Source organism: Mesocricetus auratus, unplaced genomic scaffold (genome assembly GCF_017639785.1).
Source record: "Mesocricetus auratus isolate SY011 unplaced genomic scaffold, BCM_Maur_2.0 Super-Scaffold_100037, whole genome shotgun sequence".
NCBI lineage: Eukaryota > Metazoa > Chordata > Mammalia > Rodentia > Cricetidae > Mesocricetus > Mesocricetus auratus.
Window position 1 is genome coordinate 316,655 of NW_024429215.1, and position 21,854 is coordinate 338,508.

The 21,854-nt window shown below is 41.6% G+C and overlaps 2 protein-coding genes and 1 pseudogene across 12 annotated transcripts in view; 2 read left to right on the plus strand and 1 right to left on the minus strand.

Moving 5' to 3' along the window:
* Window positions 1-6,008, plus strand: part of LOC101831905 (zinc finger protein 54-like) — a 41,442-nt gene extending 35,434 nt beyond the window's left edge. For all 11 annotated transcript variants that reach the window (XM_040734077.1, XM_040734078.1, XM_040734081.1 and 8 more), the window contains one exon: window positions 2,545-6,008. In XM_040734077.1, the coding sequence (XP_040590011.1) occupies window positions 2,545-4,019 (1,475 nt within the window). In that variant the 3' untranslated portion in view covers window positions 4,020-6,008. The remainder of the gene's footprint in view (window positions 1-2,544) is intronic.
* A 5,632-nt stretch (window positions 6,009-11,640) lies between these two features.
* On the minus strand, window positions 11,641-12,203 carry LOC101831633 (60S ribosomal protein L24-like). Its single transcript, XM_040734087.1, has one exon. It carries the CDS (start codon window positions 12,165-12,167, stop codon window positions 11,694-11,696), a length of 474 nt encoding a protein of 157 aa, XP_040590021.1. The 5' UTR covers window positions 12,168-12,203; the 3' UTR covers window positions 11,641-11,693.
* A 1,000-nt stretch (window positions 12,204-13,203) lies between these two features.
* On the plus strand, window positions 13,204-19,422 carry LOC101831368 (annotated as a pseudogene).
* Window positions 19,423-21,854: the final 2,432 nt, after the last annotated feature.

Below are 21,854 nucleotides of genomic sequence, written 5' to 3' on the forward strand. Positions count from 1 at the left end.
CTCTCAGCCTGGACACATGGGGAAGGGCCTAGGTCCTGCCCTGGATGAAATGACAGACTCTGGCGATCCCCCCAAGGAGGGCCTTACCCTCCCTGGGGAATGATGTGGGGATTCGGCTGGGGGTAAGGGGATGGGGGTGGGGCTGGTGGAGGGAGAAAGAGGTAGCTGGGATTGACATTTGAAGCATGCATGTTTCTAATTTAAATAAAAAACATACATAAAATTTTAAAAAATTGAAAAAAGAAATATCAATCCAGAAAACTTGTTTAAACTCTTCTGCTTTGTGTTTTCATATACTGAGCCAAGTACTGTGTTAGATTTCTGTATTATTTCTGAAAGTTCTAGCATGGGTAATGAGCTGCCTGAAAGAACTGGTGGATTATTGTATGCAAGGTAACCGTGATAACCTGTTTGGAAAGAATGAGGTTGCCCTGGAAGAAGAGAGAAGGGAGTAGCCACAACTAGAGTGGGCTAGTGAATCAGCAAGAGAACAGTGAAGGCTTTAAGTGAAAGAGAAAGCAAGAGCTGAGAATGTATTCTTTTTTTATATCCAATTCCACTTGATATGATTCCTGGTCATTTAACTTACTGTAGTGTCCTGGCCCCAGGATGCATCCTGTCTGTTGTAATAGCTGTTAGGAGGTGACTTAATAACTACAAAATACAATTGTATTCGACTGTGCTGAAATTGGACTGGAATAATTTTTCAGCCATTTAAATCTAACATGGATCTTTGAAGTATCATTTTGTGTTTTTGCCTTCCCTGTATGCATATCTTCATATTACATCCTTCAGTTTATTCCCAGTGATGAATACACAGACATCCTCTGGGAGATAATCTCAGGAGTCAAACTGGCCCTGAGAATGACCCTATGAGCAAAGTTAAGAAACACAGTGTGTGCCAGTCTGCACTTCCACTGATAGAGAGTCTGGGAAACAGGAAAGAACCTAAAAGATATGCATATATGCATGGTACCCAAGAGAAGAGGATTGAGACAAGATCCTCTGAATGGATGGGGAACATGGTGGGGGGGAGTGGGAGCTGGGAAGAAGAGAGGGGGAGAAGAGAAAGAGAGTTGGTCATGGGGGAACAGGAAGTTGAGTGGGTGGGGGTAGAATAGGGGGAAGAGGGAATCATAGGTTAGAAGACAGATCAGGCACCAGAGTGACCTCTAGTGATCTAAAGGGATAACACCAATTGGCAAGCTAAGCAATAGTGGAGAGACCACCTCGAATGCCCATTCCTGATAATTAACTTGATGTCTATAACCATCTGGGAGCCTTCATCCAGTGACTGATGGAAGCAGAGGCAAACACACAATTAAGCACTGAACTGAACCCAAGGAACCCAGTGGCAGAGAGAGAGGAGTGATGAGCAAATTGGCAAAGAATGGGCTGGCAAAACCAGCAGAGACAGCTGATCTGAACAGGGAGAGCTCTTGGACCCCAGACTGACAGCGGGGAGGCTAACATGGGACTGATCTGGACCCCCCCCCCAAATGTGAGTGTCAGTGAGAAGGCCTGGGTAACCTATGGGGCCTTGAGCAGTGGATCAGTGTCTGTCCCTGGAATACAAACAGTCATCGTGTGCCCATAGCACAAAGAGGGATGCTCTCTCAGCCTGGACTCTTAGGGGAATGCCTGGACCCTACCCGGAGTGAAACGACAGACTCTAGATATCCCCTATGTGGAAGGAATTGGCAGTAGGGTGGGAGGCTGGGGGGGGGGGGGGGGGAAGGGGAGTGCGGGAGGATGGGAGGGAGAGGGAACTGGGATTGACATGTAAAACAAGCTATTTAAAATTAAAATAAATATGATAAAAAGTTTAAGAAATAGACACAGAGACCCATTTATTCACATATCTGAGTTTTTTTCATTTAAATAAATGTTAAAATAAAATGTAGCTGTTTTGCTGGAATGAAAAAACAAAAAAAGAAACACAGTGCATTCCAGAAGACACCAGATCTTAATATGGGTGATTGTGAGCCACCATGTGGTTGCTGGGAATTGAACTCAAGATCTCTAGAAGATCAGTCAGTGCTATTAACCTCTGAACTATCACTCCAGCTCCCCATGACAGCCCTGCCTCAAACAAGCTAAAGTCTATTATGTCTGGTAGAATATTGTCTTTGCATCCATTACTAAATATAAAGACTGTAAATCTGGGATTGGATTACACTCTTCTTCATCAGTTTCTGAGAAGAAATATTTATACATGGAGACATATGTTCTAAATATAATCCCTCAGTGAGCTCAATCCTACAGCTAGTTCATGGCCATCAATTATTTTTCATATATTTTTCCAGTTAGAGATTTTTGAAAAAGATGAGATATCTGTTATAACTCACTAACCTTTGAAGGCTGTCATGCTGTGTTTGTGAGAAACCATCCAATTATAGTGAATGAAAACTGTCCCTTACTGGGAACTCTAATCTCTGTAGTTCCAGGCTCACTTATGTTAAATGACAACTTAGGGAGACAGTCATTTATCACATGTTTATTATTGGAACAAGCCCTACTAAGCTGAAGTATTCTCATTTTCAGAGAACTATTGCATATATGACCCTGTCCATCACCATGTGAAGACTGAAAAGGAGTCTTGTCAGTGTGATGAGCTTGACAAAGTGCTTCATGATCCCTCCACATGTGTACTTCATAGAACAAATGAAACTCTAGAAAACTCTAATAACTACACATGCAGTAGTCACAGGGATGCCTCTGTTGACTCATCAAACCCAGACAGACGTGAAAGAATGCACACTGGAGAAGAACCTTGTCAATCTAAAGACTGTGAGAAATCTGTAAATTTGTGTTCCAACATCACTCAAGATCAGAGAGTCTACACTGCAGAAAAAGAGCACAGGCAGGAAGAAGGTGATGACTCTTTGAGCTCTGCATACAGGCTTTTGCAACAACCAATCAGCATTGAAGAAAATCCACAGCAATGTGGAACATGTAAGAAATTCTTGAGGACTGCCTTCTACCTCACTGAACATGAGAAAATTCATACTGGAATTAAACCCTGCCAGTGCAACACTAATGAAACATCCTTCACCCAGCACTCTAGTTGTAAGATACACCATAGCCTTCATACTGTGGAGAAACCTTACACATGTATGGAACGTGACAAGTCCTTTACTTGGAACTCACAAGTTAGAATACATCAGAGTGTTTACACTGAGGAGAAACCTTACAAATCTAGCAAATGTGACAAGTTCTTTACACAGGACTCCCGTGCTAAAAGACATCAGAGAGTTCATACTGGAGAGAGGCCTTACAAATGTATGGAATGTCACAAGTCCTTTACCCAGGACTCACATCTTAAAAAACATCGGAGAGTTCATACTGGAGAGAGACCTTACAGTTGCAAGCAATGTGACAAGTCCTTTACCTGGAACGCACAACTTAGAAGACATCAGAGTGATCACACTGAAGAGAAACCTTATACATGTATTGAATGTGATGAGTCCTTTACCAAGGTATCACAGTTTGTAAGACATCAGAGAGTTCATACTGGAGAGAGACGTTACAATTGTCAGGAATGTGGCAAATCTTTTACCTTTTCCTCGGGTCTTAGAAGACATCGGAGAGTTCACACTGGAGAGAGACCTTACAGTTGCAAGCAATGTGACAAATCTTTTACCTGTTGTTCAGGTCTTAAAAGACATCGGATAGTTCATAGTGGAGAGAGACCTTACAGTTGCAAGCAGTGTGACAAATCCTTTACCCAGGTCTCACTTCTTAGAACACATCAGAGAGTTCATACTGGAGAGAGACCTTATAGTTGTGTGGAATGTGACAAATCCTTTACCTATTGCTCAGATCTTAGAAGACATCAGAGAGTTCATACTGGACAGAGATCTTACAAATGTATGGAATGTGACAAGTCCTTTATCTGGGATTCAGATCTTAGAACACATCAGAGAGTTCATACTGGGGAAAAACCTTACAAATGTGCGCAATGTGACAAGTCCTTTGCCTGGAATGCACAACTTAGAAGACATCAGAGATCACATTGAGAAGAAACCTTATACATGTATTGAATGTGACAAGTCCTTTACCAAGATGTCACATTTTATAATACATCAGCGGGTTCATTCTGGAGAGAGACCTCAGAGTTGTAAGGAATATGACAAATATTTTAGTAGATGCAAACATCTTAGAACATATTAGAATATTCATACTGGAAAGAAACCTTATAAATGCCAAGACTTACATATCCTTTATCCATATTACAAGTCTTAATAGATAGAGAGAAAAACACCATTGTAAATACTATAACATACCATTCTCTGGTATTCTCTGTTTCAAATAACAGTATATATAATAGAAACTTCAAGATAAGAAACTTGTAAAAACCTTTAGTGAGGTTTAAATTTTAGAAAGTATCACAAACTTTATGCCAAATTAAAGTTCTTCCAATGCTACTGTGTTAAAAGCTTATTTCTCTTACTGTATACGTCTGTTTTCCCTGCTTGTTTTACTATGCACTCCGTGAAGTCCTGGTGCAGGCAGAAGACAGAATCCCCAAAGCTGGAGCTCCAGATAATAGTGCGCTGCTGTGTGTGTGCTAGGAATCGAACCCATGTCCTTTGAAAGATTAGCCAGCATCCTTAACTACTAAGTGATATCTCCAGCTCCTAGGAAAAACTGTCATAAGACATTGATCTTTTGTTCAGCATCCAAAGATTCATCACAGTGCCAGACATTTTAGTACAAGCCTTTAATCCCACATTTAGGAGACAGGGTTAGGGGGTTTTCTGAGTTTGATGTACAGAGTGAGTTACAAGACAACAAAGATTACCTTAACCATGTCTCCAAACAAAAAATTACAATGCAGACAAAATTTAATTTTGTCTCTGACTTTGCTGTGCATCACGAAATTCATGCTTCTGGACAACCATATGGAAACACATTCTTATAATTCCTGGTTTCTTGTTTATTGAATATTTCCTCCCAGAAATGCATTTAATTTGACAGATGCTTTACCTAGTCCCAAAATTGGACACACAAAAAATTCAAGGGTGACCCTACCCATAACCTGCCCCTCCCCCTCCACTATTTCAATTTTAAAAAGCGACACTCAAGAGAAGAACATCACAAGAAACAGTGTGTATGTAGGGGTTTTTATTAGGGGAAAAGGAGGGGGGTTAGAGGGAAACAGGCTGTGGGAACAGGAGCTGTAGAAGAGAAGGTAGATGTGGAGAGAGATGAAGACAGAGACAGGCCAAGGAGAAGCAGAGGGAAATATCACATGTACGCCAGGCCCATTTAAAAGGGAACTTACAGTGAATGTGCACAGGTGGTGCTCTTGGTGGCTGCATCTATGGGCATATCCTGCCAGAACCCCTAAGGCAGGACGGTACAGATGCACGAATACAAACACCTGCCCTGGGACTTATTTCCCGTTTTGGTGGGGTGTTGGGGTATGTGGGTCAGGAGGGGTGACTAGGGGCAGGTGGCATCGAGGAGATGGGCGTTGTTGGGGCATCTAGCCCTGCTGGACTCCCTGGGTTCCTTCCTGAGGCAGCAAGGCTGCCCTGGCTTTGCAGGAGCCTAGGAAGGGACTTAGTAGCAGAGGGACTCACCCAACTCCACTGCCTCAGCCCTTCCTGCCTTGCCTGGAATGAGGCCACCCTGCTGGATTTTTGGATTTTCTCTTCACAGCTAGTCACTGATGGATTATCTGGATAGCAGTCTGTTAGTCATTCCAATAAACCCCCTATATGTACACACACACACACACACACACACACACACACACACACACACACGTACTTACGTTGGGCCCTTCCCCTATAGGGATCTTCTGATCAGTTTGTGACTAAGAGCTTATTTAGCAAATACTTCTTGTTTCCCTCCTTCCAATAATGCCTGAATGCACGTTCCTGTTATCCATCCATCATTATTGCTGGAGGGCCCTGGGAACGTGAACTTCTGACGTTGGCAGTTTTCCACTGTGCCTGCTCACCCTCTTGTTGCAATAAATGGCATTCTCCTTGCACGAATGACCTGATGTCTCTTGTCTTTATTTCAATCCTCAGGCCCCTCACCGAATCCGTGAGAAGTGTTATAGTGCAGGCGCCACACCCCCCCCCACACACACGAGAGAGAGAGAGAGAGAGAGAGAGACAGAGAGACAGAGAGACAGAGAGAGACAGAGAGAGAGACAGAGAGAGAGAGACAGAGAGAGACAGAGAGAGACAGAGAGAGAGAGAGAGATTCATCCTGAAGCAGTTGGCTTCATAGAAAGAAGGGATGGCCTTTTGAAGAAGCATGAACAGTGCCAGGTAGGTGGCAGCAGCCTGTATGTCTGTGGCAGGGTTCTACAGAAGGCAGTATATGCTTTGAATCTGTGTCCATTACATGGTAAGGTTTCGCCCATAGAGAGGATCCAGGTGTCCCAGGATCCAGGGAGAGGAAAGGGGAATAATAAATCATCTCGCTAACACCCCTAATGACCCACCAGGAAAATTTTGCTTCCTCTTCCCTCAACGTTAAGATCTGCTGGTCTAGGAATCTTGTTTCAACACAGGGGAGCATTCCTGCCAAGAGGGGAAACAAACATTCTATTGAAATGGAAGTAGAGACTCCCTCAGGTCACATTCCTCTTCTAATGCCCTGAAACCTACAGACTAAGAAAGCGGTAATAATGGAATATTTTTTACTCTTTGTGAACATGTGTTACTGTGATTGGGTTGATAACGAAGCTACCTGCCCTAGAAAGAGGGACACACATGGATGGCCCCAGGAAGGGGAAATAGTTAAGGCCTCCTGGGTAAACTGGGAGGGCGGTATAAGGGAAGGGATGGGGGGATGGGAATGTGAGGCATCAAGAAGGCTACCTTAAATGTCCTCCCCTGATAACGAGATTGATGACTACCTTATATGACATCCTAGAACCCTCATGCAGTGGCTGTTGGAAGCAGAGGCAGACACCCACAGCTAAAAACCAAACTGAACTCCTGGAACCCACTTGCTAAGAGGAGTGATGATCAAAGGATTCAAGACCAGGCTGACAAAACCCACAGAGGCAGCTGACCTAAACAAGGGGGGAACACATGGACCCCAGACTGATGACTGAGAGACCAGATGGGTGTCAGAGAAGGGGCCTCAGCAATTTATGGGACCTTGGAGAGTAGATCAGTATTTATCCCTGGCATACAAATGGACTCTGGGAACCCGTTCCACATGGAGGGATGCCCTCTTAGCCTGGACACATGAGGGAGGACCTAGGTCCTACCCAGGATTATAAGACAGACTCTGAAAATCCTTCATGGAAGGTGTTACCCTCCCTGGGGAGCTGAAGTCAGATGGAGTGAGATGGGGGGTTGGGAGGAATGGGGGGGCCGGGGGAAGGAAAGGGAACTGAGTGTAATATGTGTAAAAAGTTAAATATATATATATATAGCCTTAGGGAGAAACTTGGTGTTAGAAAATTTCTCAGGAATCCACAAGGATGACCCCAGCTAAGACTCCTAGCCACAGTGTAGAGTGTGCATGAATGGGCCTTGCCCCTCTAATCAAGTTAGGGACTACCCTAATTTTCACCTTAGAACCTGTATCCAGATAATTATAGAAGCTTATCCAGTGACTCACAGGCAAGCACTGGGCTGAGCCCCTAGAGTTCAGCTGAAGAGAGGGAGGAGGGATCATATGAACAAGTGCGGTCAAGATCTCGGAGGGAAAAACCCCAGAGACAGCAGACCGAGCTAGTGGGAGCTCAAGACTGACAGCTATGGAACCTGCACAGGGCTGAACTACACCCTCTGAGTTTGGGTGACAGTCATGTGGCTTGATCTGTTGCAGGGGGACCTGGCAGTGGGATCAGGACCTAACCTGGGTGCATGACCTAGCATTTTAGAGCCCATTCCCTATGGTGGGATACTTTGCTCAGCCTTGATAAAGTGGACAGGAACTTGGTCCTGCCTCATCTTGGTAAGCCAGACTGTGTTGAGTCTCCAAGGGAGATCTTGCCCCTCTCAAGAATGGATGGCAGATAGGATAGGAGTAACATGGAGGTCTGTGAGAAGTAGAGGGAGGGGAAACTGGGATTGGTTTGTAAAATGAAAAATACAATTTGAAATAAAAACAAGAAGGTGCCTTCCCAATAGCTGGACAGGTAGAGTTTAGGTGGGACTTGCAGAAAAAAAGAGAGCATGAAGAAGGGGAGGATTCTCTCCAAATCTGGAGGAGATGGGGAGAGAAGATGAACTTGCCTTACTGGGAAAAGTTTCCAAGCCAAGTAGTAGAACATAGATAAGAAGATCCGTTAATGTAAAATATAAGACTCAGCTAGTAGCAAGTCTGAGGTTTGGGCGAGCATTTATAATTAATATTTAGCCACTTTATGTTTATTTGGGAGCAACTTTTGAAACTCTGAAACTCCACCTACAACAAACAAGGATTCCTAACAGTGTTAGGAGGGGTGATTGAGCCGCATTACTATGGGGAAATTAGATTGTCTCTATGCAACGCAGGAAGAAGGATTGCATCTGCAGTTCAGGAGTTTCTTTAGGGTATCTCTTAGTGCTACCATATCCTGTTATTAAAATCAATGGGAAACTACAACCGCCTAATCGAGGAGGGATGATACAGGGCACGGACCCATCAGGAAGGAAGGGATGTGCATCCTTCCAGGAAAGGAGCTAAGACCTGGAGAAAATACAGAATGAGTTGTAGGGGAAAGTAGTTATAAATTCTTCTTAAGCCATTTGACCAATAAAAGAAGAGAAGATTACAGTTGGTAACATTCTTAAGAATGTTTTTGTACAGATACTTGTGTTTTCTCTCATTATCTTTATCAAGTGGTGTAACATCAATTAAGAGGATATCAATGGTTGCCATACTTAAATTCATGATGTTAAAGTCCTGTTCCACAAGAGATGGTGACACCTATTCTAAATTTCAAACGTTTTTGTGCTTGTACTAGAGCTGAGCTATATCATGTTAGGTGTAATTATAACATGGTTAAATATATGACAAATTTGTGATTCTATTTGGTATACTATAATGTTTAGGTTTTATTGTGACCTGTTTATTGTTTGCAATTGGAAATTATTCATGCCACAAGGAGTGATTGTGCTTCAAGCTGACAAGGGGTGACTTGTCATGGCTACTCTTGGTTGTCAGATTTTCAACATCAGGAACGAACCACAATCCTGAAATGGAGGGCACACCTGTGAGAGGTATTTTCCATGGATTGAATTGGGTGGATTCACTCCTAGTCCAGTCCTTAGAGGTAGAACATGCCTTTAATTCATATCTAGAGGTGGGAGGACCCACGCCTCTGAAAATGACCATGAGGCTGGAAGACACTCCTTTAATCTGTGACCCTCCTTCTGCTGGAAGCCTATATAAGAGCCTAGAAGACTGAAGTTTCTGCTAGCCTTTTTACCACATCCATCCCTTTACTGGCATTGAAGCCTACTTTTTTTGGAATTCCAGCATATACTGAAGACCAGCTGAGACATCCATGTTTGTGAACTGAGGAACTACTAGATTGTAGCACTTTTTGTTCACAGCTAGCCATTGTTGGATTAGCAGACTGTAAGTCATTCGTAAAAATCCCAAATATATACCCATATACATATGTATATATATAGATGTGTATATGTGTGTGTGTGTGCATATGAGTGTGTGTATGTGTCTGCGTCAATACTATCCATTCTCACTTTCTACCTCTCTGCTATTCTATTCCAAAATTGCCAACAAAAGTCTATTGTGTGCATCTTCATTCATTTAGCTTTGAGATCCACTGAGATTGACCAGGGCCATCTGTGAGACTGCGGGTTTGGAGCTGTGTGTTGGAGCCTGCTGGGCTCAGCAGAGGACTGCAGCTAAAGGCAGAGATTCTCCTCCTACAATCCATCCATATACAACATTTGAGAGGTTAAGGGTGGGGCCCTGTGAGCCTTTCCCTTTCCTAGACTGACTGCGTTCTAGTGTGAGGTCAGTGCAGGTCAGTACCGTTGCTGTTGGTTACTGATCACAGCAGCTGTGTGGAGTCTAGAGAATGGCGTGTCTGAGCCCGTCCTCCTCCCTTCTTACTCCTTTCCTCCTCCTCTTCCTCAGTGTTCCCGGAACCATAGATGGGATGTTATAACTGACCCTTTAGGGCTGGGACCACACACCTTGCTTAATTCATGCTTCTGGGACAGCCAACAGTCTCCGAATTCACCACTGCATTAAATGTTTTTCCTATGTTTTATGTAAAAGTATCTATAGCAGTAGTCACAGAAAAAAACTTGATTGAGGTAGTAAAGTAACAAGATCACTATGTATGTAGTGGTGAGAGCCATACAGCACTAGATGAACTCATCCCTGGGCCGTTAGCAATGGGCTGACTACTGATTCCTATAGACACCTATTTGTTTTCAAAATCCAAGTTCCAGAAATGTCTCTCCCCAAGGCAAAACTTCAGTATTTGGTTTTGGCTTGTGATGTTTCTGTTAGGCATGGGATGCTAGCATCTGAATTTAGCCCGTTATGTTAGGTGTTAAGTATGTAGCCAGGGAGTCTGGTAGTCAAGTCGGGGTTAGGCTGCCTGTCTTTTCTCTGAAGGTTTCAGAACTCACTGTGGGGTCAGATCCCGGGGTGCAGCGTCCTCCCGGATGCAGCTCTGGTCTAGGCTGCAGCAAGCATGTGTGGAGTCTGTGCAGAGCGGGTCCAGGGCAGCCTGACAGCTGCAGCCATGGGGAAGGCAGCCTGAGAATCAATGGGAGGGACGGTTCAATGGGGGCGGGAACACTTAAACGGAAATAGGCGCTAGAAGGATGTGGCCGTTGGCTGGGTTTATGGAAGAGTGGAGCCTGGGAGGGTTTAGAGGAGAGCTGTAAACAGACGCTGGGACAGAAAGACAACGCTTGGGACTCAAAATTGGATATAAACAGAGGCCGGCAGTGAAAAGTGCCTGCTCTCTGTCGTTGCTCGGCGACCTGCACGGTGGCAGCCGCGCGCTGCAGACCCAGGTGCGGGGGACTCGGCGGGCGCCTCGGGGACCTGGAGACTCCGGAGCCGCAGTGTCCGCGCGGGGCGGGCGGCCTGCGGCTCCGGAGTCAGCAGCAGCGCAGTGGCGGGAACCGCAGCCCGGCGGCCCTGGAACCTCCCAGGTCAGAGGAGCCGCGGGGCTGGGACCCGGGAGGGAGGGGACGGGGTGCGAGCGGTTTCTCTGCTGCTCCCAAATTCTGCTGTGGGTGTCTTCCCTTGGTGTGTTTTAGATCCTATGGAAAAACCCTGATTTCTTTTCATCTGATCTTCGGATTGCCAAAATATTATTGTAATAATCTAATCGAATATAGATTTATCTTTTGAGATTTGCAATCACGATTCTGTTACTATGGTGGAAACGACAAAGCTCTTGAAATTTACAATCATCCATGTTAACTTCCGTGTTATACACTTCCATATCCAAGAGAGTGGCACATTTACCTGGAGACTTGGATTCCCAGAGAGCTTTTATATTATAGTCAAGAAATATCTGAAAAATTCTTTGAATTTGAAAGTATTTGTGTGTGTGTGTGTGCGCGCGCGCGACTTCCATAGTATACTCTGTAAACATTAACGTTTAAAAGTATGCTTTTATGCAAAGTTAATTTTCCATCTGAGACATATGCACAGCGGGATGTAAATACAGCGCTTTTTTTTTTTTTTAGCGTTAGATAGAACTTTATTTGAAACACTGATCTACCAAGTTAGCGTTTTCCACCAACTCGGGGAGCAGAGACCTTCACAGGCTTCACAATTTTTTGTTTAGGTGCTGCTTTTGTAGGGGCCTTGGCAGCAGCCATTGCTGTCTTCTTGGATGCCTGCTTAGCCTTTTTTGCTTCCTTGGCAGTCCGGATAGCCTGCTCTCGCTGAGCTTTCCTGACTTCTGGTTTCTGATTCCTCTTTGCCATGATATCAGCAAGGGATGCACCAGTGATAGCACGCTGGAATTTCACTGCACAGCGAGTTCTTTTCTTTTGAATTTCTTCCGACTGTCCTTTTTTGTGTTTTCTTCTGTAGAGGACAGTCCAGTTTATCTGCCGACGATTCCTTTTGGAAAGGAATGCAGACTCGCATTTTGCATTAAGAAACTGGAAAACCTTCCCGTCGGTCCTGGCGTAGCGCTGCCGGTGTCCCAGGTAGATCTTGTACCTGCTGAAGCTGCACAGCTCGACCTTCATGGTGAGATGTCGCCCGGCCCGAGGAAGATGGCGAAGAGCATAAATACAGCGCTTTAAACAGTGTATTTGCCAGACCTGGTGGCCACGTCTTTATCTGAATACTCAGAAGGCTGAGGCAAGTGGATCGAAGTTGGATCAGTTGGAGGCTGGCAAGGTGTCCACACTGACTTCCAGGACAGCCAGCACTATGCAGAAAAACCCTGTTTCATGGAAAAATAGAAGCGAAAAAGAAATGTAACTGCATTATACTATGGAATAATATTGAAAATAATGGCAACAGAGTTTTGATAAGAATCAGAAAGTATATATACAGCCTATACACTGCATCTATACCGTCTCCTATTGTCTGTTGGAAATTAGGAGAAATATTTAGAATGCAGTAAGGACTTACGCTGATTTAGGAAAGCAGTGGTTTTAGGCTCTCCTCCAGGATCCATGTGTTTCCTAGCCCCGGGGTAACTGGCTAGTTTTCCAGTACCAGTCAAGTTTTCCAGTCTGGTTGAGAGTGTCTAAATCCAATTACAAGTTGTCGGTCACCACCAAAGTATGTGTGCCCCTCTTGTACCCTTAGGGTCATCTCTGTTGTGGTTCATAGGTGTCATAGCTGGGTAGGACTGTTGGCTGGCTCTCTCCGTTGGAACCTTGCATGTTGCCCTCTGGTACCATTAAAATTAGTCCCCAGGAAGGAGCCTTTACGGCCAGTTCCATCTGGTGTCTTCTAGGATTTGTTTGTGAAGTGTGTGGCTTCTTCAACACTAGGGACTGAAGTAAAGCCTCTAGGAGTCAACCTTGGGCCACAATACCCTGTAATGTTTGGAAGTCTGTTGGACAACTGTGATCTGCAACTTCAAAGCAGGCTTCTTGCTCCTGGTGTTGTTGTTTTGTTAGGAATTCTATGGCTCTTGTGAGGAACATCATCAGTGTAGTTGGGAAGTTTTCATTTACACTCTAAATGTATATGTATCACAGGCATTTTTGAGTTGAGTTTTTGTTCCTGAAAGAGAAACTCAAAGAAGAGAAACAGTAAGAAGTGGCTGATTCTTTAGTAAACATGTCCCAGGTCAGTGATCCTTTCCTATATATATATATATATATATATATATATATATATATATGTATATTAAAAGCCTTTACTTTTCTGCTTTTGATAATTTTAAGAAAATTCTGCAAGCAGAAAAAACAAAATCACACACTGAAATAAAACATACCCAAAGACTAAACAACTCAGTGTACTTTTTTAAAGTTAAGGTCATCACAGGAGACAGAAGCTCTGGAAACTCACATAGGATTTTATATTTCACAGTCAAATGTATTTTGATTTACTTACTCACCAATCAAAACCCCCAAAACCTTTGATAGAATTACAGCTAGAAAAGCACTTAGCTTTACAACCTTTTTCATAACTGGAGTTCATTACCTGCATTCAGTCCCTGATAGTTTAACCTTCCTGTTGTCTTTTCTGTGTTATATTGTGTCCACATATACTTTAGTTCTGTATACATACATGATTGTGTAGATTCTGCATATGAGAGAAAATGTGGTGACATTTTTGTGAAAGTGTATGACCTCACTTAATGTTACATATTTTGAGTCTGTCAATTTTCCTGCAGATTTTTTATTATACTTTTCTCTTCAACTGAATAGTTTTTATATAAACTATAAAAAATAGTAATTTTATAAACCTCCTTTTTATACAGTTTTCACTATACATTCATGTGTTGACAAATAATTAGTTTATTCTAATACTTTTCCTTTGGTGATTAAAATAGCAGTAAACATGGGGTATACATATCTCTGTAGTGGCTGTGTTGTTTTCTGTGTATATGGCTAGGAGTGAAAGACCTGGGTCATTTGTTAGTTCTCTCTCCCATTTTTTTCAATAATCTCCAAACTGATTCCTAAAATAATAGCTGTATAAATTTGTACCTTCTCGTCTATCAACAATGAAATGGACTGCCTATCTCTCCATATGCCATCCAATGTTTGTTGTCAGGTATATTGATGACAGCCATTCTGTCTTGGGTGAGGCAGTATTTTGAAGTAGCTTCCTTCCTTCCTTCCTTCCTTCCTTCCTTCCTTCCTTCTTTCTTTTTGTTGAAATAGTTTTAATTTGAGTTGCCAAGGTGGCCTTTCTGGGTTCCTGAGTGCTTGTGTATTATTTATTGGCCATTTGAGTTTCTGTGTTTGAAAACTGTCTATTTAGTTCATTTTCCTGTGGTAACATTTCTGCTGCCCTGGAACCATAGAGTTAGAAACCAGCCCTAAACCCTGCTGGGCCACACCTGGCCTAGCTCTGGAGTTAGTGTCTAGCCATAATCTATCCTGTGTTAGCAGATACCTTTTGTCATCTATGTTAATCTTCTTTGATATTTTCCCAAGTATTCAAAATCTACGGAAAACTTGGTTGGGAGAGCAACCTGGAAAAGCATGGTACCCCTCTTCATTGAGAGTTTGTGCTTGCTATTGTATTTTGGAAGCTTTATCCGGGTTGTTTTGAGCATATGAAAACCCCCTGGCATAATTGTAAATATGGAGAAAAAATCCAGGCTGGACACCTGTGCACCCCAAAAGCCTAAACTCATTCTCAAAGTGTCTCTGAGCCTTCTTTCAAGGGATTTGAGCGAACCCACACCCACGCTGTGACATCTGTGACATTTGTCCATTTGTTGATTTGTAGTATTATTTCCTCAGTATTTATTGATTTAATTTAATTAAATTAATTCTTTCTGTGAGCTTTATCCAAATTGTCACTAGTACAGAGTCTCTTAGCTGTATCTTAAAGGTTTTTTGATGTGTTTTTTTAGAGTTCCCTCCAATTTTATTACTCTTTGAAAGTTAAGTGAAATATTCTTCAAAATTTCTAAATTCTTATTTTCCTCTTTTGGCCTATGCATATTCTTAGAGAAATTTTGGATTATATTAAATATGACAGGTGCAGATTTTCCTGTCGGTTCACAATGGCCCAAATATTTTCATAAAATTAATTCTATAGACTACTTACCTTATATGTCCATGTTAAAATTGAATGTAATACAGTTACAATCCTTGCTACTGTAGAAAAAAAACGAACTCTTGTCTATAAAGTCAGTCATATTCTGTTTTTCATGCCTCTCCCTTTGCTGTAACATTGGACCTGGAGTTTAAACATCCCAGCTGAGCCTGTAAGAATAAAGTCATGTAAGGCCCGAGTACACAGAGGATTGATTTGTGTCAGTGTTTTAGCATGATATACAGGTACAGCATTTAAAGTACTTTTCCTTCTGACACATGTACACTGTGATCCTGTGGGACATAAACATAGCATCCATAACAGAGAGATATCTGTGTTCAGACCTTTCTTGTTTCATGTGTAATACTTGTAAGACTATTGTCACAGAATTAAAACACTTATGATAGAATGTGACTGTATTGAAAATCATCTATTTGAGTAATTATCTTAGTTCACCTGCATTCCATTTCCTTATATCCAGGAAAGCACTGCCAGTCAGTGCTTGGTCAAACTATACTTTTTTTGTTTCAGAGTCTGTTGGCATTTAGGGATGTAGCTGTGGACTTCCAACAGGAGGAGTGGGAATGCCTGGACTCTGCTCAGAGGGCTTTGTGCATTGATGTGATGTTGGAGAATTACAACAACCTGTTCTCTGTGGGTAAGAACAATTTGCTTGTAGAATTTCTAATTAATCTTTTGTTTGTTCTGACTTAATAAGATGTGAAATCTATTATACTGTCCAAAACAACAACAACAACAAAAGGGGAGACAAGGCAAAGTTTAGTATGAGGAAAGAACTTTTTCACACTATTTAGGTTTTGTTTCCATTTTCTGTTTCAGAGATGTTATCCGCCTTTCATGTTGCTTCTAAGATTTATCCACAAATCCACTCATATCTCAGAGCTACATGTTCATTATTTTAATAGGTATGGTTTTAATTGTGAGAAAAATTCAAGATATACAAACTGAAAATACTAAATGTACTGAAGAATTTGATAAGAAACATCAATGGGGAAATCTTGCTTAATTTCTCTGCTTTGTATTTTCACGTACTGAGCACAGTACTGTCTTAGACTTCTGTATTACTTCTAAAGGTTCTAGCATGTGTCATGGGCTGCCTGAATTATGGTGAGTTAATACTAGTACAAAATGCAGGTTTATTCAATTATGCTGAAATCAGATTGGAATAATTTTACAAAATGTTAAGTCTAATGTGAGTCCAAAATGTAGGATAATTCTGTAACTGCCTTTCTTCTATACACATCTTCATATTACATCCTTCATTTTCTTCCCAGTGGTGAATGCGCAAACACCCTTCTTGGAAGTAATCTCAGGAGTTAGTGTACAGAGTGGACTTGAGAACAACCCTATGAGTCATTTAGGAAACACAACAGTGTGTGGCGCTCAGACAGCGGAGCACAGAAATAAGCAATGGCTGCCCATGGCAGCCCTGCCTCAAAGAAGGTAGAGCCTCTGACATCTGGCAGAATATTGTCTTTGCATCCATTACTTTTAAAGAATCTAATGTGTTTTTCTAGAGAGAAATATAAATCATTTGATGCCTTTAAATTAATTGTGACTTCTGGACAGTATTCTTTATTGCCTATCAGTTAGTATCACACTCACTATGAATCTGCGATTAGATTAAACTCCTCTTCACCGATCTCTGAGAAGAAATATTATCTAAAGATAGAAATATGTATTCAAAATGTAATCCCTCAGTGAGCTCTATGCTAAGTCTAATTCACTTCATGATTATCAATTATCTTTTCCATGTTTTCCCAGTTAGTGATTTTTGATAAAGATGAGATATCTGTTGTAAATTACTGACATTTGAGGGCTGTCATGCTGCCTTTGTGAGAATCCATACAATTACAGCAAATGAAAACTGTCCATTACTGGGAACTCTAATCTAAATAGTTCCATGTTATGTTAAATGACAACTTAGGGAGGCAGTCATTTATCACATGTTTATTATTGGAAAAAGCCCTATTAATCTGAACTGTACTCATTTTCAGAGAACTATTACATATGTGATCCTGTCCATCAGCATGTGAAGACTGAAAAGGAGTCTTGTCAGTGTGATGAGCTTGACAAAGTGCTTCATGACCCCTCCACATGTGCACTTCATAGAACAAGTGAAACTCCAGAAAACTCTAATGACTACACATGCAGTAGTCACAGGGATGTCTCTGTTGACTCATCAAACCCAGACAGACATGAAAGCATGCACACTGGAGAAGAACCTTGCCAACATAAAGTCTGTGAGAAATCTATAAATATGTGTTCCAGCATTACTCAAGATCAGAGAGTCTACACTGCAGAGAAAGAGCACAGGCAGGGAGAGCGTGATGACTATTTCACTTCTGCATACAGTCTTTTGCAACAACAAATCAACATTGGAGAGATACCACATCAATGTGGGAAATGTGGGAAATGCAGGAAATGCTTCAGTACTGCCTCAAGCCTTGCCGAATATGAGAGAATTTATACTGGAATTAAACCCCACAAGTGCAATGTTTGTGAAAAATCCTTCTCCCAGTGTTCAAGCCTTAAAATACATCAAAGAATTCATACCAGAGAGAAACCTTACAAATGCAAAGAATGTGACAAATCATTTGCCCCATCTTCTACTGTCAAGAAACATCAGAAAATGCACACTGCTCGGAGAGACTATAGTTGTCAAGAATGTGGCAAGGTCTTTCTTCCGCTTTTACACTTTAAAAGCCATTACAGATTTCATTCTGGAGAGAAGCTTTACAAGTGCAATGAGTGTGACAGGTCCTTTCTTCATTATTCATTACTTAGGTGGCATCAGAAAACACATTCTTTAGAGAAGTTTCATAAATGCAAAGAATGTGGTAAGTCCTTTCTTGAATTATCACTTCTTAATAGGCATTACAGAATCCATACTGGTGAAAAACCATACAAATGTGAGATATGTGACAAGTCCTTTACCTGGAACTCATACCTTTCCAGACATCAGAAAATTCATACTGGGGAGAAACCTTACAAATGTGAGGAATGTGACAAATCCTTTCCCGAAATCTCATATCTTAGAAGACATCAGAGAGTTCACACTGGAGAGAAACTTTACAGATGTAAGGAATGTGAGAAGTCTTTTACTAGCTCCTCGTATCTTAGATCACATCAGAAAATTCATACTGGAGAGAAACTTCCTAAATGCAAAGAGTGTGATGTATCCTTTATTCATATGGCAAATCTTAGAAAGCATCAGAGAGTTCATACTGGAAAGAGACCTTACACTTGTAAGGAATGTGACAAATCCTTTTCCTGGGACTCACAACTTAGAACACATCAGAGAATTCATACTGGAGAGAGACCTTACAATTGTGAGGAATGTGACAAATCCTTTGCCCATTCTTATGGTTTAAGGAAACATCAGAAAATTCATACTGGAGAGAAACTTTATAGATGCAAAGACTGCGACGTATCATTTATCCATATTGAAAGTCTTAAAATACATCAGAGAGTTCATACTGGAGAGAGACCTTACAGTTGTAAGGTATGTGACAAATCCTTTACCACTTGTGCAAATCTTAGAAGACATCAGAGAGTTCATACTGGAGAGAGACCTCACAGTTGTAAGGAATGTGACAAATCTTTTACTAGGTGTGAACATCTTAGAACACATCAGAAAATTCATGCTGGAGAAAACCCTTACAAATGTAAAGACTGTGATATGTCCTTTAATGAATACTCAATATTTAGAACACATCAGAGTGTTCATACTGGAGAGACACCTTACAGTTGTCAGGAATGTGACAAATCCTTTACTAGTTGCTCACGTCTTAGAAAACATCAGAGAGTTCATACTGGAGAGAGACCTTATAGTTGTCAGGAATGTGACAAATCCTTTACCAGTTGCACAGATCTTAGAAGACATCAGAGAGTTCATACTGGAGAGAGACCTTACAGTTGTAAGGAATGTGACAGATCTTTTACTAGGTGCGATCATCTTAGAACACATCAGAAAATTCATACTGGAAAGAAACCTTACAAATGCAAAGACTGACATGTCCTATATCCATATTACAAATCTCAGGAAACATTAGAAAATTCATACTGTACAGATAAACACCATTGAAATAATATGACATAGAATTTATCTGCTATTTTCTGCTTGCAAATAACAACAGTATACATAATAGAAACAGAAAGATAAAAACCTTGTTATCTTTACTGAGGCTTAAACTGTAGAAAATATCACAGGGCTTATGCCAAAATAAAATTCTCTCAATGTTACTGTGGTTTAAAAAAAAACCATTTTATTTCTTTTAACGTGTATGTGTGCTTTGCCTGCTTGTTTTACTGTGTGCTACACGTAGCCCTGATGCAGGTGGTGGCCAGAGGGGTCATCAGATTCCCTGAAGCTAGAGCTCCTGACAATTGTGAGCTGCTGTGTGTGTGTGTGTGTGTTCGGAATCGAGCACCGGTCCTTTGAAAGAGTGGCCAGTGCTCTTAACCTGTAAGTGTTATCTCCAGCTCCCGGAGAAAGCTGCCATGAAAACATTGATCTTGCCACATCCTAAAATTCGTAACAGTACCAGGTATGATGGTTCAAGCCTTTAATCCTGCATTCAGGACAGAGGAGTAGAGGATCTCTGAGTTGAAGCTTTCTTGATAGTACATAGTGAGTTCCATGACAGTGAGGCTTACATTAACTGTGTCTCAAAAAAAATCATAATGAGGACAAAATGTAGTAACATAAAAAGTGTGCAAAGGCCTTGAGTTTTGTCTCTAAGTTTGCTGTGCATTCCAAAATTCATGCTTCAGTCCAACCATATGAAAGCATACTTTTATAATTCCTGTCTTTCTATTTATTGCAAGTTCTGCCCCTGAAATGCATTCAATTTAACAGATCTTTTACCTAGTCCTGAAATTGTACACATAAAAAATTTGTGGGTGACCACACACATAAACTCCCCCACTATTGTAATTTTAAAAAGCTGGGTGGCAGCTTGGTATGCAGATCTTGGTATGCAGCTTGGTATGCCTTGTGCCGGAATTGCTTCAGATCACAGGGCATCCCTATTACTGGGATGTGATGGGCTAATAGGAAGCAGAAGCCATTCTGCAAGGGAGATCTGAAGACGTGTTTTTGCTCAGGGACTCCGCTCAGGTGGACTACATCTTCTACAGGAGCTTCCGCCACTACAACAGATTCTCTCTGTACTGGTGTTATATGAGTTTTTAAAAGAGTTGCACTGTACACAGAAAGTTAGGGTTTGCAGGTTTGAGCAAGAACCAGCCAAGACAAAGTAACCCCTGTCCCCAAAGGGTATTAACTAGGTCAGGTCTCATGTGTGTCAGCCATAGGAAGCACAGAGTTGGCCCTAGGACTTTTCACCCACAATGTGATATTACTAATTAGCCTGTATCCAGCGGGATCTTTTATTACCCAGACAAAGGTACATAGAAATGACAGGTGATTTGCAGGTGTCCATGGTGGGGAAAACACAGCTAGTTAGTGAGCAGTTTGATTTTAAATGGCTATGATGACTGAGTGAGTGAGACAATTTCGGGATATTTGTTATGGAGAATTCTGTTTCTTACTGAAGAACAAATTATTAATATTAGATGGGTGTTTCAACAGTGTGACTAATGTTTGAAATCATGTTTTCTAAGAATTTTTCTATAATGTTCCAAAAGTAGTGATGCTTGTACTTAACCATAAAGCAAGCTTTGAAAGTCCAAGACACATAAGGAAACAACAGATTGTCTTCTTTTGAGAAAACAAAATGCAGTTTTTCTGGCCACGGGGCATTGGCAATATCCATGTGGTTAATGGTCAGTGACCTTTTGTCCCTAGAGAAAGGGACTCTCAAGTAAACCATTATCTCTAATGTAGTTCTTCAGAGGTCAGAGCTAAAGGTTAGTAGTAGAGTTGTGTTGCAGAACTCTCAGTATTCATCTGTGGTGAGGGCTCTCGCTTCAGACTGGCGTGCACTTGGAGATTCCAGTGGTATTTTATTTCTAAGCTGACACGTTCAGTCTGCACATTTTCATCAGAGTTGGATCTTGTGCTATTGAGCTTGTGAACCTGGAGTGAAATGACACTAGAAGATGCCCAGACATACCATATGAGAGTGTTTCCATTGGTTGCTGATGTCGAGTTAAACTACACTTGATCACTTGGATGGTGATACTTATGTCTTTATTATAAGGTCATAGCTGAATTAGAAAAGTTACAAATTATAGGATTTCAGTGCAATTTAATTCTTCACAGAAAACCCAAATTGCAGATGTAAAGGGTATTGTACAACTGTGATGTCCATAGATAACATCACTTGGCACCTTTTTGCCATTAAGCATAGTAAGTAATACAACTTGAGTGGACGCTGCAGGAAGTATTGCAGGATTCTAGTATTGCTTCTCAGTGTGAAACTGAGTTCTCAGCTCTGTTCTAGACTTGTGTTACAGTAGCCAAGTCCATTCTGCTTGTAGTCTCTGTGACTGCACTGTAGGCATGCTACATACATGTGACAGTTGTGTTCTAGGGCCTAATTGTGGGACTCCTACTAGTGGGAGCAGTGTCTGTCCCTCATGCTGTGGCTGGCTTTGGGGAAGGTATTCCTCATACTGGGTTGCCTTGCTCAACATTAATACAAAGGAAGAAACTTAGTCCTACGTCAACTTGATATCCCATGCTTGAGATATGCATGGGAGGCCTGTCC